Source organism: Strix uralensis, chromosome 4 (genome assembly GCF_047716275.1).
Source record: "Strix uralensis isolate ZFMK-TIS-50842 chromosome 4, bStrUra1, whole genome shotgun sequence".
Lineage (NCBI taxonomy): Eukaryota > Metazoa > Chordata > Aves > Strigiformes > Strigidae > Strix > Strix uralensis.
Window position 1 is genome coordinate 81,979,777 of NC_133975.1, and position 13,764 is coordinate 81,993,540.

Below are 13,764 nucleotides of genomic sequence, written 5' to 3' on the forward strand. Positions count from 1 at the left end.
GCCTTTACAACGCGGCGGAAAGATCTGGGGGGGTCGGTGGGCGATGGGCAGCCCCCCGGTACCCCGGCCCGGGAGAACCCGGGCAGCCGCGCCGAGACAGCCGCCCAGCGCCGGGGGTCCCTCCCTCCCCCCGGCCCCGGCATTGTCTAAGCCGAAGGCGGAAAAAAACCCTGCTCCATTTTAAAAAATTATTTCCCCCTCCCCCTCCATAGAAAACGATTCACAAATTTACGGAAGACTACTAATTTATTTTTTTTTCCTCCAGAATAGCTGGCCCTTTTCTCTCTGATATCAGCGCTTCTGTTTGCTCTGCTGCAGCCGTGGGGAAAAAAAAAAAAAAAAAAAAAAAAAAAAAAAAAAAAGCGCGATTGTTTCTGGTCTGTTTAGATATGGAAATGATCGCGCCTAAATAATGAGTTTCAATTTAAACCAGTTGTTTCGGCATTGGGTCTAAGTATTTACTCTATTTACTCTAGACTCTTAGCCGGGCTCTTGTTTTATTCGCCGTTTTCTCCTCGGAAAGCAGTTTCTTTCCCATAATAACGGTAACACTCTGCCCTCGATAACAGCTTGCGTCGCCCGCCGCTTAAAAAGTTGATACAGCCTAATTTAGGCTGAGACGAAGCGCTCCGGGGGCCGGGTGGAAACTGCTGCCCGCTGACAGGGGACCCGCGCAGGCAGGAGCCGCCAGCCCTGACCCCAAACAAGACACCGCTTATTTTATTTGTGTCTTTCTTTGGGTTGCCCCCCAACAAAGCGAACAACTTCCATCGTTAAAAACAAAAAAACCCAAACAAACACCCCCCCCCCCCAAAAAAAAACCCTATGAAAAAACCAACAAAACCAACCCAAAAAAAACCCCACAAAAAACCTACTACTGAGATTGAACAATAGGTTCTGAAAATTATCTCTCTCTCTTTTTTTATTTTCCTTCTCCTGTACCGTGGTTTCATTATTTAATCTCTGATGAGATCAGATTATCTGTACCCTTTAGTGAAGGCAGCAGACGTCTTTAAACTGGTTTAATTGATTTATCGTTTTTTTTTAAAACAGAAAGTGCATTACATTTAACTGGTCTTGCAAAGGGCTTTTCTTCTCTTTACAAACCGAATTATTTTTAATATAAATTAATAAATGTTAAGATGCTATATCACGATATATCATCGTTATTAGCTTAAAAAAAAAAAGAAAACAATTTACATTCTATAGTATTCCGTATGATACAAAAGAAAACACACTTTAAATTCAATTACAGCAACTAAATGAATTTTATATTTTGACTGAAAGTGGTTGTGACAATTCCCACCAGCTACTTTTTCAACCCGCGCTTGATTGGAAACGGTGTAAGTGAAAGTAAACTCGGTCCCTCCGCCCTCTCCCCCCTCCCTCTGCACGACGACCGCAACAGAAAGTGTTTCAAAAATACTAATAAATAGCACGCGGGGCCGCTGCAGTTTCGGCCCGAGGGAGGGGCCAGGTTTTTTTTCCCGGGCGGCCCCGCTGCCGCCCGTCTCGGGGCTCCGGGGGTGCCCCCGGCGGCGGGGAGCGCGGGGTGTGTGTGTGTGGGGGGGGCGGCTGTACAAAAAAAACCAAAAAAAAACAAACAAAAAAAAGAAGGTATTTTACATTTTAAATATTCACAGTAAGGATCGCCTACGGTCGCGGTGACTCACGGTTTATTTACAAGGAGCCGGCAACGGGCGGCCGGCGCTCCGCCGGGAGCGGGACCCGGGCCGGGGCAGCCCCCGCCGCTCCCCGCGACCCTACAATAACACACGGCGCCGGGGGACGGGCGCACCCGCTGGGGCCCGCTCCGCCGCAGTCCTCTCTGCTCCCCCTCCGGCTTCTCCTCCTCCTCCTCCCGGGCGCGTAGAGTCTAGAAAAATAGATCTGTACATCTCCGAAAGCAGCGGCGGCGGGCGGAGCGGGCTAGGCGGAGGCCTCCCCCTCGGGGGGGTGCAGCAGCAACCCGCCGCCCCCCGGCTTGTGTTTCTTCAGCAGCTGCGTGATCTTCTCGTCGTCCGAGTTGGGGTCCAGGGGCTTGTTGTAGTCGTCGTCCTCCTCCTCGTTCTCCGAGGCGCCCTTCAGCCGCTCCGTCTCCGAGTCCTGCTTCTTCTTCGCCGTCGCCATCTCCGCCGCGTGTTTCTTCCGCCACTTGGTCCGTCGGTTCTGGAACCAGACCTGGCCCCGCCGCCACCGTCACCGGGGCCACCGGGGCCGCTCGCCACCCCCCCTCCCTCCCCGCCCCGCTGCCCCGTCCCCTGCGGGCGGCGGTGGCTCTCCGACAACGAAAAGCAGCCGATCCCCGCGGCCCTCCCCGGCCGCTCCCTCCACCACCCCGAGCGGGGAGCCCTCCGGCCCCGCTGCAGACCTCGGTGGGGGGACACGGACCCCCACATATTTCGGGCTGAATCCTTCCCCAGCCGCCCCTGCCCCGCCAGATGTATTTATTCTCTGGCGGGGCGCTACCAGAGGAGGGCGGGGGTGTGTGTGTGTGTATTTTCATTGTAGAGGCCGCAATAATTTATTCGCAGCCGTTGGGACATATTTGCGGGGACAAAGGAGGGTCTCCAGAGCAGCCTGAAAGCCCGAACACCGCCGAGAGGCCCCTCTGGCTCAGCCCGGTCTCCCAACTCCTCTCACCCCCGGCTTTGCTCCGAGTTTGACTAAAACGGGGCCTTGGGGATGGGGCAGTGCGAGCGGGGTCCGCGGTCCCTGCCCGACGGGGCCGCGGAGCGCGGAGGTTTTTGGGTTTTTTTTTTTTTGGAGGAGGGGGGGTGCGGGCCAGAGACGATGCGCCCTGACACCCCCACACACTCCCCCCGCGCTTTCCCAGCACGGCGGCCACCCCCGTGGCGTCCAGGATGAACGCACCGGGCTTCTCAGTCTTGCTTGGCTTTGTTTCTTTTTTTTTTTTTTTTTTAATTAAATAAGATACGCTTTAAAAACCCTTCTCGGCCCCGCCAGCTCGCTGGTAGCCGCCGGGCAAGCTCTCGCCGTGTGCTCGGCCGCCCCGGCCCGCAGCCGTCCGGGACCGAGCCGGTTTCCCCGGCGGGACCCTTCTGCCACCCGGGCCGGGCCGGGGGCTCGTTGCTCGCCCCCGCCCCCCCCCGCCCCGCCGCGCTCCGCGCCGGGGCCGCCCCGCTCACCTTGACTTGGCTTTCCGTCATCCCCAGCGAATAGGCCAGCCGGGCTCGCTCCGGGCCCGCCAGGTATTTCGTCTGCTCGAAAGTCTTTTCCAGGGCGAAAATCTGCTGGCCAGAAAAAGTGGGTCTGGTATGTTTTCTCTTTCCGTCCTTATCCAGCAAAATTGAGCCTTGATCTGGCGGGGGGGAGAGAAAGGGAAGGCACGGACACGTTAATCTACGGATTTGGGAAAGCGCTTCGCTCTCCCCGCGGGGTGGGGGTGGGGGGGCTGTAACAAAACCGCTGCCTGCCCAACGCGGCGGCCTCAGCCTTCTGGATTTTCTTTTTTTTTTTTTTTTTTTTTTTCCTTTAAGGATGGAAAATGCGCGCGGGCAAACGATATCGGTATTTTAGAAAAGCTGCGGCCGGTGCGAGCGGGCGGTAGCGGCGGCTGCTGCTCGGGGAAAGTTTTTGCGCGCCCCCAAAAAGCAGCCCCGGCCCCGGAGAAAGCGGGCGGCAGCGCGGCCGCCTTCCCCCCGGGGGGGACTCCTCTTTCCGCCGGCAGCGCCCGACATTTTGGGGGGGTCGCGCCGACCGAGGAGGAGGGAGAAAGCCGAGCAAACTTAAGAAACAAAACCCAAAGCGAGCGAGGCCGAGGCAGTTCCCGCGGCCGGGCCCGGCGGTGGGGGGGGGCCCGCGAGGGTCTCGCCGGGGCGCGGAGGGGGGGGTCCCCAGCACCGGCGCGGCTCCCCCCGCTGCCCCGCGGCGCTGGGTACTCACGGGGGGCGCAGGCGAGGCGGGCGTCCCTCCAGGGCGGGCTCTGCATCACCCCCGGCCAGAAGATGGGCGTCCGGCCGGGCAGCTCGGCCAGCGGCTTGGGGTAGCGCCCGGCGGCCACGGCGGCGGCGGCGGCGGCGGCGGCGGCACCGGGGCTGAAGTAGAGGGCGGGCGGCGGCGGCGGCGGCGGCGGCGGCGGGGGGCTGAGGCTGCCGAAACGGGGCAGCCCCGCCAGCAGCCCGGCGGGAGCCGCCGAGGAGGCGGAGGGCGAGGCGGAGGCGAGCGCGGCGCCGGGCAGGGGCATGGAGGGCCGGCTGAGGATGTCGTTGATACCGTGAGGGGTGGCGGCCGAGAGCTGCGGCGGGGCCGAGCCCAGCGCCGAGAGACCGCCCGCGGCGGCGGCGGGAGCCTTCAGGCCGGGGGAGCCGAGCGGCGGCGAAGGCGAGGCGGAGGCGGGCGAGGCGGAGGCGGAGGAGGAGGAGGCGGGCCCGGCGGGCAGGGGGTACGCGGGGTACAGCGGCGCCTTCATCTCGGCCATGCTGTGCAGGGCGGCCAGCGGCGGGCTACCCAGCAGGAAGGCTCCTTGCCGGGGCGCGCCGTCCATCTGCCCCAGCGCCAGCATCCCCGCACCGCCGCCGCCGCCGCCGGGCCGGGGCGGGGGGCCCGGCCGGCCCCTAGCACCGCGGGGCCCCGGCGGCCGGCCCGGGGGTGCCGCGGGCACCGGCGCCGCGCATCCAGCCCGCGGGGGCCGCCGCCGCTTCTTCTTCTTTTCTTCTTAGCGGGGAGCTGCGCGCCCGAGCGGCGGCCCCGCCGACCCGCCGGGCATCAGGGCTGCGCCTCGGCGGCCCCGCTCCCGCGGAGGAAAGTGGCGCTGCGGTAGATGCGCGGACACGCGGATAGATCTCTCCTCTCGCTGGAGCCTGCGAGGAGCTGCGGTGCTCACAGCGGCGCGGGGGCCGCGCTGGCCGCCGCCGCCGGTTCCTCCTCCCCGGCGCCCCGCATCCCCCCCGCGCGGTTCCCGCTGGCTGGCTGCCGGCTGCGGGCGCGGCTCGGGGCGCACTGCCGCGCCGCCCCGCTCCTGCCTCCTTTAGCGGGGGCACGGCGGGCGGCGGGCGCGGCGGCGGCGGCGGCGGGCGGGGCGGGGCGGCGGACGGCCCTGCCCACCCCCCCGAACACCCCCCCGAACACCCCCCCGAACACCACCCACCCCAACACCCACCCACCCACCCGCGCCGCGCCCGCCCTGCCGCCAACTTCGGGCCCGCCGCGCTCGCCTCTGATCTCCCTCTCTTCGCTTTGCTTTTCCCCTCTTCTCTCCTCTGATGGATCCTTTTCCTCTCCTTTTTTCTTTCCTTTTTCCCTCTACTTTTTCCCTCTCCTCTTTCCCTCTCCTTTTCCCTTTCCCATTTTCCTTTCCCTTTTTCGTCTCCTTTTTCCCTGTCCCCTTTCCCTTTTCTCTCTCCTTTTTCCCTCTTCTTTCCTCTTTCTTTTCTCTTTTTCCTCTCCTTTTTCTCTCCTTTTTCCTCTCCTTTTTCCTCTCCTTTTTCCTCTCATTTTTCCTCTCCTTTTTCCTCTCATTTTTCCTCTCCTTTTTCCCCTCATTTTTCCTCTCCTTTTTCTTTTCCCTTTTTCCTTTCCCACTTTCGTCTCCTTTTTCCTTTACCCTTTTCCTTTACCCTTTTTCTTTCCCTTTTCCTTTTTCCATTTTCCATTCCCTTTTTCCTCTCCTTTTTTCCATTGCTTTGCCTTTTCCTTTGCTTTTTCCTTTCAGTTTTTCTTTTCTCTTTTCTCTTTATTCCTTTTCTCTCTCATTTCCTTTTCCTTCTCCCTCTTCTTTTTCCTTTCCCCTCTCTCTCATTTTATTTTCTGGTCTCTTACCCTCTGTCGGTTTTCTTCTCTCCCTTCTCTCCCTTTTCTTTCTTTCTTTCTTTCTTTCTTTCTTTCTTTCTTTCTTTCTTTCTTTCTTTCTTTCTTTCTTTCTTTCTTTCTTTCTTTCTTTCTTTCTTTCTTTCTTTCTTTCTTTCTTTCTTTCTTTCTTTCTTTCTTTCTCTCTTTCTTTCTCTCTTTCTTTCTCTCTTTCTCTCTTTCTCTCTTTCTCTCTTTCCTTCTCTCTTTCCTTCTCTCCTTCTCCCTTTTCCCCGTCTCTCTCTCCCTTCCTCTGTCCCTCTGCCCCGGGAACGACTCCGGGGAGCGGAGCCTCTCGGGTCCCGGCCGGGCCTGCCCCGGAGCACCCCCCGCACAGCCGCGGCGAGCCGGTGGCGGGCGGCCTGACCCGACCGACCCTCCCCGCAGGCTTCTGGACCCGCCTGGGCGCTCTCTGTTCCCGCTGCACTTCGGAACCGCGTGTTCGTCCCCCCAGGCCCCCCTGCCCGGCCACTGGCCGACGGTGCGCACCCGGGGCCCGCGGTAACGACACTTGTCCCCGGCTGCTGGCGGCTCTTCCCGTCGCCTGGGGCTGGAAGGGAAACAATCCCGTGTGACCCCTAAGGAGCGTCCCACGGAGAGAAGAGCAGTGTAAAATCACCCTAAACAATTTTTACCCTGTGCTGTCTGTGCCCAAGGGCGTGTGCCCGTGGGGAGCTCTTGTTTCCTCGAGTGTGGAAAAAGGGGCTGGCGTGGAATTGCGGGTGGTGGTGTTTTTTTGTAATTACGCATCTTAGATAAAGCTGAAGCGTGTTGATCCTCGACCTGCGACGGTGTTTCCTTCTATTTCTAAATATCCCCTGTTGCTCGGAATTGGTTTAGTTTAATTTACAAAGCCGCGAAAAAATACACTTGGAGAAAGGGCGCGGAGAGCAGGATCTTGCCTCGCCGTAACTTTTTGCACAGCCACACAGCCTGCGCCTCCGAGAAGCTCGCGTTTAAATCTCCGCGTTTGATATACTTTTTTTTTGGGTCACTTCTCAAATATTCTGAAAATAAAACCAAAAAAGTCCTTTCCTGCCGGTTTCGGTGGAGCCGGCGAGCGCTCGGCCGCGGCAGCCCCGCACCGGGCTGGGGCAGCAGGAGTGGGGAGGGGGGAACCTGCCGCTGAAAGGGACCCATTTGCATTTTTTTTTAGGGGGTGGGGTGGTGGTGTAGAAAAATTAAAGCTGGTTTGGAAGCGTCGAGGCGGGCGCGGGGCGGCCCCTCTGTGTGCCCGGCACCCGGGGGAGCTGCAGAGGAGGCGGAGCGGGGTCGGGGTCTGCCCCGGTGTGGCTCGGGGAGGAGGGTGACACAGGGGCTCCCCCCCCCCCGCCGCCCCATCCCCGCCGCCTCCCTCCTCGGAGCGCCCCGAGGGAGCTTTGCCTGGGGCGGGCCCCGGGTGGCGGCGGCAGCTTCAGCCGCGGGTCCGCGGTGGCTGCGGGGACGGAGGGGGGGGGACCGGGGCCTGAGCCCGCAGTACGGTCCTGCCGGGCCCCGCCGGGGGCTGCCAGGCACGGGCACCGGCCGTTCCACTCGCTCCGCGCGTCCTTCCCTCCCGGAGCGGGAGTTCACCGCCCAGCACCTCTGGGTTTGTTTTCTAAGGAAAGCAAACCCAAACAATGCCTCCCGCCCAAACCGCTTCTCCTTTCTTCCTTCCTTCTGTAATGGACCGATGGCATCGTGAAAAAGAGCCTTTATCTGGGGGCCGCCTCCTGCAACTTCTTTCCTAAAATTAGCATTCCCAGGTGAGATGGCGCCAACAGGGCTGGCCCGTGCCCTGAGAAACACTTGGGATTCAGAAGCAGCCCTCAACATTACCTCCTTTCTCTGTTTTTAATAGCTGTCACCCAGAAATATTTGAAAATGCTGATATTTAGTTCCTTTTCCACAGTCGGTTTTTGGTTTTTCCGAAGCGCGGCCGTAGGCAGGCGAAGTTACTCAGACGGCAGCTGGGAGGGGGGTGGCTGCTCCTCAATTCCCGGGTGCGCTTCACCCGCTTCACGAAGTCTCATTACAAGCGTTTTACTGCCTCGTTGCAGATGAAGCAACTCCCGGGTTAAATAAGAATAAAAAAGAGAGAGTAGCCGCCGAGCGAGCGGGGGGGTGCGGGTGGAGGAGCAGCCGGCCTGCGGGACGGGGCAGCGGGGGGCGAGTAGCCACCCGGAGGGGGCAAAGAAAGAAGAGAAGCTCCCGCGGAAACCCCGCTGGGCTCCGCGGAGCCCCGGAGGGCGGTGGGGGCAGCGGGGGCCCGGGCAGCGAGAGACCCCGGGCTGGGGGAGGCGGCGGGGAGGGGCTGGAGACCCCGGGCACACAGAGCCGAGGCGAAGATGTGGATTAAGAGGCGTACAGAAGGAGCGTTGTCAGGAAAAAGCTGTAGTTGTTCGCTCGTTCGAGGCGTGGGAAGCGCGAGTGCCGGAGCAGACGCGCCTCGGCAGTTCACTTTGGCTGAAGGGTCCCAGCGTACCTGAAAGGGAAAAAACAAAATAACAAAAAAACCCCCAAACCCGTGAGGACATCTAAAATTAAAAGCTCCGAAGTGCTTGGGCATTGCAGGGTCAGATATTCTTCCAGCTGCTGCGACGGGGACCCGAACTGCGGTGTCCAGCTGTGCCCCGGGTGGTGCCTCCCGGCTCTGCCCTGCCCAGAGCTCTTCCAGCCCTCCGGCCCCGGGGACAGATGCCAGGGACCCCACCTTGCCCAGCTTTTGCCCCGGGAAGTTGCCGTGACCGGGAGAGGGTCTGAACTTAAGTAATCGCTTTATTTGGCAAATAAAATGCTTTGCCGTTACCGCGTGTTCTTCATTGCCGACAAGCAGTCGGTTACTTTCTTAAAGTGATGGATAGGTATTTAGATACCTTTTTCTTGTAGCAGCGCTGTAAAGCCACTGAATCATTTGTTGCCTGCCCTACACGGTGGAAAGGAACTCAGCCAGGAAAGCCTAATGTTCTTCTGGGTGCTAATTCCAACTCTTAATCAAGATCTGATTACCAAAAAGGAAGACGGAGCATAAAAATGCTATAAAGATTTAAAATTTTTCTGTCTTGCCTATAATTCATGCCGCAAGTGTGTCCATTATGGCATTCACTCTAGCAGGAAAATTGTGATGTTGTTGCAAGATTCCCTACAGCAGAGCTCCTGCCAATGATGATGAATAATCCCGGTCCATATGCTAGCTCTCTACAGTATCTGCGTGCTCTCATTCTCTTTCTGCTTCCTCAAAAACACGGAATATCTGAAGAACAGTAAAAGCTAATTAAAAATAGTTAATAGGTTAATCAGACTCGGTCTTATATTTATCTAATGCAGAGCACTGATTCTTTAGTGATGTAGCTTTGAGGCATTACCACGAGCCAAGAAAATGAATCAGACATTTAATGGAGATGTGGAAACGGAAATTTCTTGTAAGACTACAAAATCGCAAGCCAATAATACACTAAAATATAATAAAATTATCATTAAAATTCCACGCATGAAATGCCATCCTCTGCATCCTCTTGCTAGGCGATAAACCAAGGCAAAATTGGCCAGAAAATTTTTCAGGAGCCAGGCTTTTGGGTACATCTCACCTGCTTTTTAGCATTCTGGTCCCAGAGCGTCTGCCTGCGGACTGCTGGTGACAGCCAAAGGCAGAGGCATCACTTCACAGCGACCCCACTGCGGTCCCCCAGCTTTGCTCTTCCAAGGGCCACGAAACACTGCCAGCTCTAGCTGGGGGGGTGCACTGGAGACGTCAGCCTAGGACTGGTATGGCTTTGCATTACACATTTGGTCTGACGGCCCAGGAATAGTTTCTGTGGGTAACATTATCCAGCTGGTGGCTGCTGTGAGCTCTGCCTTCCCCGGTGGCTTCCAGTTGCTTCTGAGGACACCCTCACGTCGCTTTGCTGCTCTGACACTGTGGTCCCACATCCTGGGAGAATTTCTGTTTCCATTTACACCGAAATGTGTCCAGAATAACTGGGAACGGAGGCTGAGCCTGTAACGAGACTGAGTGGAAACAGAACCTGGTCATCGCCTTTTTAAAACAGCTGCAAGGACAAGGAGGGTGTTGCAGGCTGCTGCTTACAGTCACCTCTGTTGCCATTTCAATGTTTCTTTTGCTTTTCTTAAATGAGATGTTAAAGTATGTTCCGTATCCTCAGCAAAGCAAAATATTTTTCTCCTTTCTGGAGCATTGAAAAGCTGTGATGCTGGAGCGGTTACTTTTACTTTTGATTTGTGATCGTTGGTCCAGCCTGACCCCTGCTGGGGGAAAACCAGGAGGAAAGGATTAAAAGTGCAGCGTGTCCGTCTGTCCAGCATCCCCAGGTTCACCAGGGAGAGACCTTTGCTGGCTCAGTTCTATTCCAAAGCCCTCTGCCACCCCCCAGGCCCCTCACCACACGCTCCCCTCTCAGCAGTACGAGCCTTCCCTAAAGTTTGTTCAAATTACATCTCCAAGGACTGCCCAACACCTCGGTTACTGCACCAGGGTGTGGAAGCAACACGTATCTATTTAACGTGGCCTCAGGGGTTGGCTGCAGGTGCACCCAGCGCTCCGCTGGCATCCTGGCTCCGAAGCTAGCAATAACCGTGTGGCATTGAAGGACTCGAGTGTGTCCAGAGAAGGGCAACAAAGCTGGTGCAGGGTCTGGAGCACAGGTCTGATGGGGAGCGGCTGAGGGAACTGGGGGGGGTTAGTCTGGAGAAGAGGAGGCTGAGGGGAGACCTCATCGCCTTCTACAACTACCTGAGAGAGGCTGTAGTGAGGTGGGGGTCAGTCACTTTGCCCAAGTAACATGCGATATGACAAGAGGGAATGGCCTCAAGCTGCGCCAGGGCAGGGTTAGACTGGCTCTTAGGAAGTATTTCTTTGCAGAAGGGGTTGTTGGGCGTTGGAATGGGCTGCCCAGGGCAGGGGGGGAGTCCCCATCCCTGGAGGGGTTGAAGAGTCGGGTTGACCCAGCGCTGAGGGATCTGGTGGAGTTGGGAACAGTCAGTGTGAGGTTCATGGTTGGACTGGAGGATCTTCAAGGGCTTTTCCAACCCAGATAATTCTCTGATTCTGTGATTCTGCATTACTGATCATCAAGTCTCCGTTCATCCCAATTAGTGCACAAACCATGTTTGTCTATTCCTGTGTGGTGCTACCGAGAGCCACAGCCGGCATGGATGTGCCTGTGATGCGACGAGGCGTTCAGACAAGGTATTTCCTTCTACCCACCTGCTTGTGATGGACTGCGGTCCTTGCTGTTGGGATGGCCCTTCTTTCCACTGGCAATGGGAGCAGCAGCGCCGGGGATTGCTGCTGCTGCCTCTGCCCACCTCAGTCTGCAGCATGGCTGCTTTTGAGTGGTCTGTTCCATTTGCAGGTGGGCTTGGGGAACCCTGTGAGGGCTGGATGCACGTGGCTGATCAGACACAGGCAAGGAAACTATTCTAGGATCCTGCTCTTAGCAGTCATGCTGAAACGTACAGTTGTAGGCCAGATGTGTGACCACTGGTGCTCTGACCACTGGTGCTCCATCTCCCTCATTTATCTTTGCCTAAGGGTTGTGAAGGTGCCACCCTTCCAAAGTTACCTTCCCTTTTGCTTTCCATTGTGCCTTGCTGCACCAAAATTTCCCACTGTGCGGTGTATGTGCACACGAGCTGTGGATAAAGATCCCAATTTAGACCCAAAAGAAGTTCACCCATCATCCCCCGGCCCCGGTCAGTCACAGCACGTGCAGGGCAGTGAGTGTCCCCATGGCGGCAGTTGCTGGGTATGGGTCCAGGCTCTACCTTGGCACTTACCCTAGGCTAAATCTAATGTCTGGCTTTACTTTGGTTTCACATTAACAGCAAAAACGTATGGAAATTTAACTGGCATAGCTGGAGCTTTTAGATAGTTTCTTTCACTCCTAGAGACAAATAAATGTACGGTAGGCCATCACTGGCTATCGATCTTGAAGCAGCCCCCCACAGAAATCAGCAGGGAGAGCTTTGCTTAGAAATTGTTGGCACGGGGTGGTCCAGTGTCAGGGAACTGGAAATCGTTAAATTGATGATCTAAATGGGGATGGGAGGGAGAAAGCAGCGGCAGTAGCTATCATTATGTGCATATTTTTATGATTTTTAGAAAATCGTATTTCAGCATTTTCCATCACATCAAAGGCTGACAGGGCTGCATTGATTAGCAGATTGAGACTAAATGACAGAGAAAATTATGGAGAACTGCACGCTGTGTAACACGACTTTGCTTAAGAAAAGATTTTGCTTGCTTCGTTTCTGTCTCAGTGGAGGGGTATGGGGCAGTATGCGGGAGAAGGGCACAGGGCTCCGATAGGGCACAGCCTGGGGAGCTCCGGGCGGGTCTCCGGGGGGTTCTCTGGGGGCTGGTGGGTCCCCGGGGCTGCAGTGGGTCGGTCGCCAGCTCAGTATTCGCTCCGGCAGCTGCTCCTACCGAGGAGGGCTCCCCTCATCCGGCCGTCCCGGCTCTCTGCCGGCCCTCCGACGCTGGAAACCTCAGCACTGGGCCCACAGGGCAAAGGCAGGTCTTCCCTGTCTCCCCCATCATCCCCGGTCCCGGCCCCACCACCAGCCCAGGGCAGGGGTCTGGCAGAGGCAGGGTTTTCTCCAGCGCTTCAGCAGCACAGACCACCTCAAGCACCCGGCTCTCCAGGCCGAGCCTCCCAAGCAGCCAGGCTGGAAGAAGAGAGAAGCCCTTCTCAGAGAAGGCCACAAGGAATAAGGTAGAAGCTTGATGCTTTTAGTGTCTCTCTTACAGCCTGCCAAAAAAACACCTCAACTGGTCTACAGGGGTTTTATCTCAATAATGAACTTCATCTGAACTGCTTGTGAATCCCCGTGATGCACTCGGGTCACACCAAGCTTCCCTTGTGTGAGACAAGTTGTAACTCCCCAACGACTTGTGTCTCCCTCGACTGAGCTTGCTCCAAGCCCCTCGCCTCACTTCTTCTCTGAAGAGGTGCTGGGGGATATGGTGTAGGGGAGAACTTTGTAGAGTTGGGCTGAAGGTTGGACTCGATGATCCCAAGGATCTTTTCCAACCTGAATGATTCTGTGATTCTGTGAACCCGGGCAGACTCAGCAAGACCCTGCTGTCTTGCCCATGCTGGTCCTGGCCTGGCACAAATGAGTGACAAGGGCACAAGCAGCCAGTTAGTGTCAGTACACAGGCAAATATTGAGGGGAGTCACTACACGCTGCCTAGGATGGTCCCCGCTGCCTTCCCTGTGCTCTCCTTCCCACCACCGTAAAACCTCACTATGTCCTGTTCTGCACAGAGGCTGGCTGCCTGCTCTGCAACTTTATTGGAATATAATAAGGGAAGACACAAACCTATTTGTATAATTGTGAAGGACATGATGCTTCTGCCTGCCCCGTGCCAGCAGAGGCTGCTGTGCCATAACGGAAGGGGCAAGAGAGTCTCTTCCAGGGCTGTAGGTTGCACCATTGCTTTAGGTGTGCACCGTTGTCTTTCTTGGGATTTGCAGAGCAGCAGGTTGAGCAGCAGGAAGGAGTTACTTCCCTCCCAACACGCAGCACTATCCAGCCCTGAGCACTCCAGGTCACCTTACCGGCCCCAAAGACGGCGTGGGGTTTTGTTACAGGGGCTGCTATGTCATCAAGAGCTGAGCAACAGCGTCAGAGGCCTGAGGGACTTGGTGGCTCCTGCCAGGCTCAACCCCGTTCTCCAGGGGAGAGGACAAAGGACTTCGTGGGACAGAGGTGGCATGTCCACAGCCACTTGGGGTTGCTGGGCTGGCTCTGTGGCCCTGGGGAAGCTCAAGACATCTGGACCTGCTCTCCAGAGGTGGATGGGGAAGGCAGGGAGAATGCTGTGGAGCCTGGGAACTGCTGAGGGGAGCAGGAAGACTGGCGGGCAGATTTTTCTGTAATAAGCTGAATCCTTAGGAGAGGTGTGTTGGTCAGGGTTTTGTTTTTGCCCTGTCCTTTCCTCTCTCTAGAGAA

The 13,764-nt window shown here is 57.0% G+C and overlaps 1 protein-coding gene across 2 annotated transcripts; it reads right to left on the reverse strand.

The window, feature by feature from the left end:
• Positions 1 to 1,008: 1,008 nt before the first annotated feature.
• NKX6-1 (NK6 homeobox 1) lies at positions 1,009 to 4,525 on the reverse strand. Of its 2 annotated transcripts, none has more exons than XM_074865185.1 (3): positions 3,907 to 4,525; positions 3,150 to 3,251; positions 1,009 to 2,181 (listed from the first exon to the last, which is right to left on the reverse strand). In XM_074865185.1, exons 1-3 carry the CDS (start codon positions 4,523 to 4,525, stop codon positions 1,877 to 1,879), a joined length of 1,026 nt encoding a protein of 341 aa, XP_074721286.1. In that variant the 3' UTR covers positions 1,009 to 1,876. The 2 variants fall into 2 exon arrangements, with proteins under 2 accessions (XP_074721286.1, XP_074721285.1); XM_074865184.1 differs by having other exon boundaries at positions 3,150 to 3,322.
• Positions 4,526 to 13,764: the final 9,239 nt, after the last annotated feature.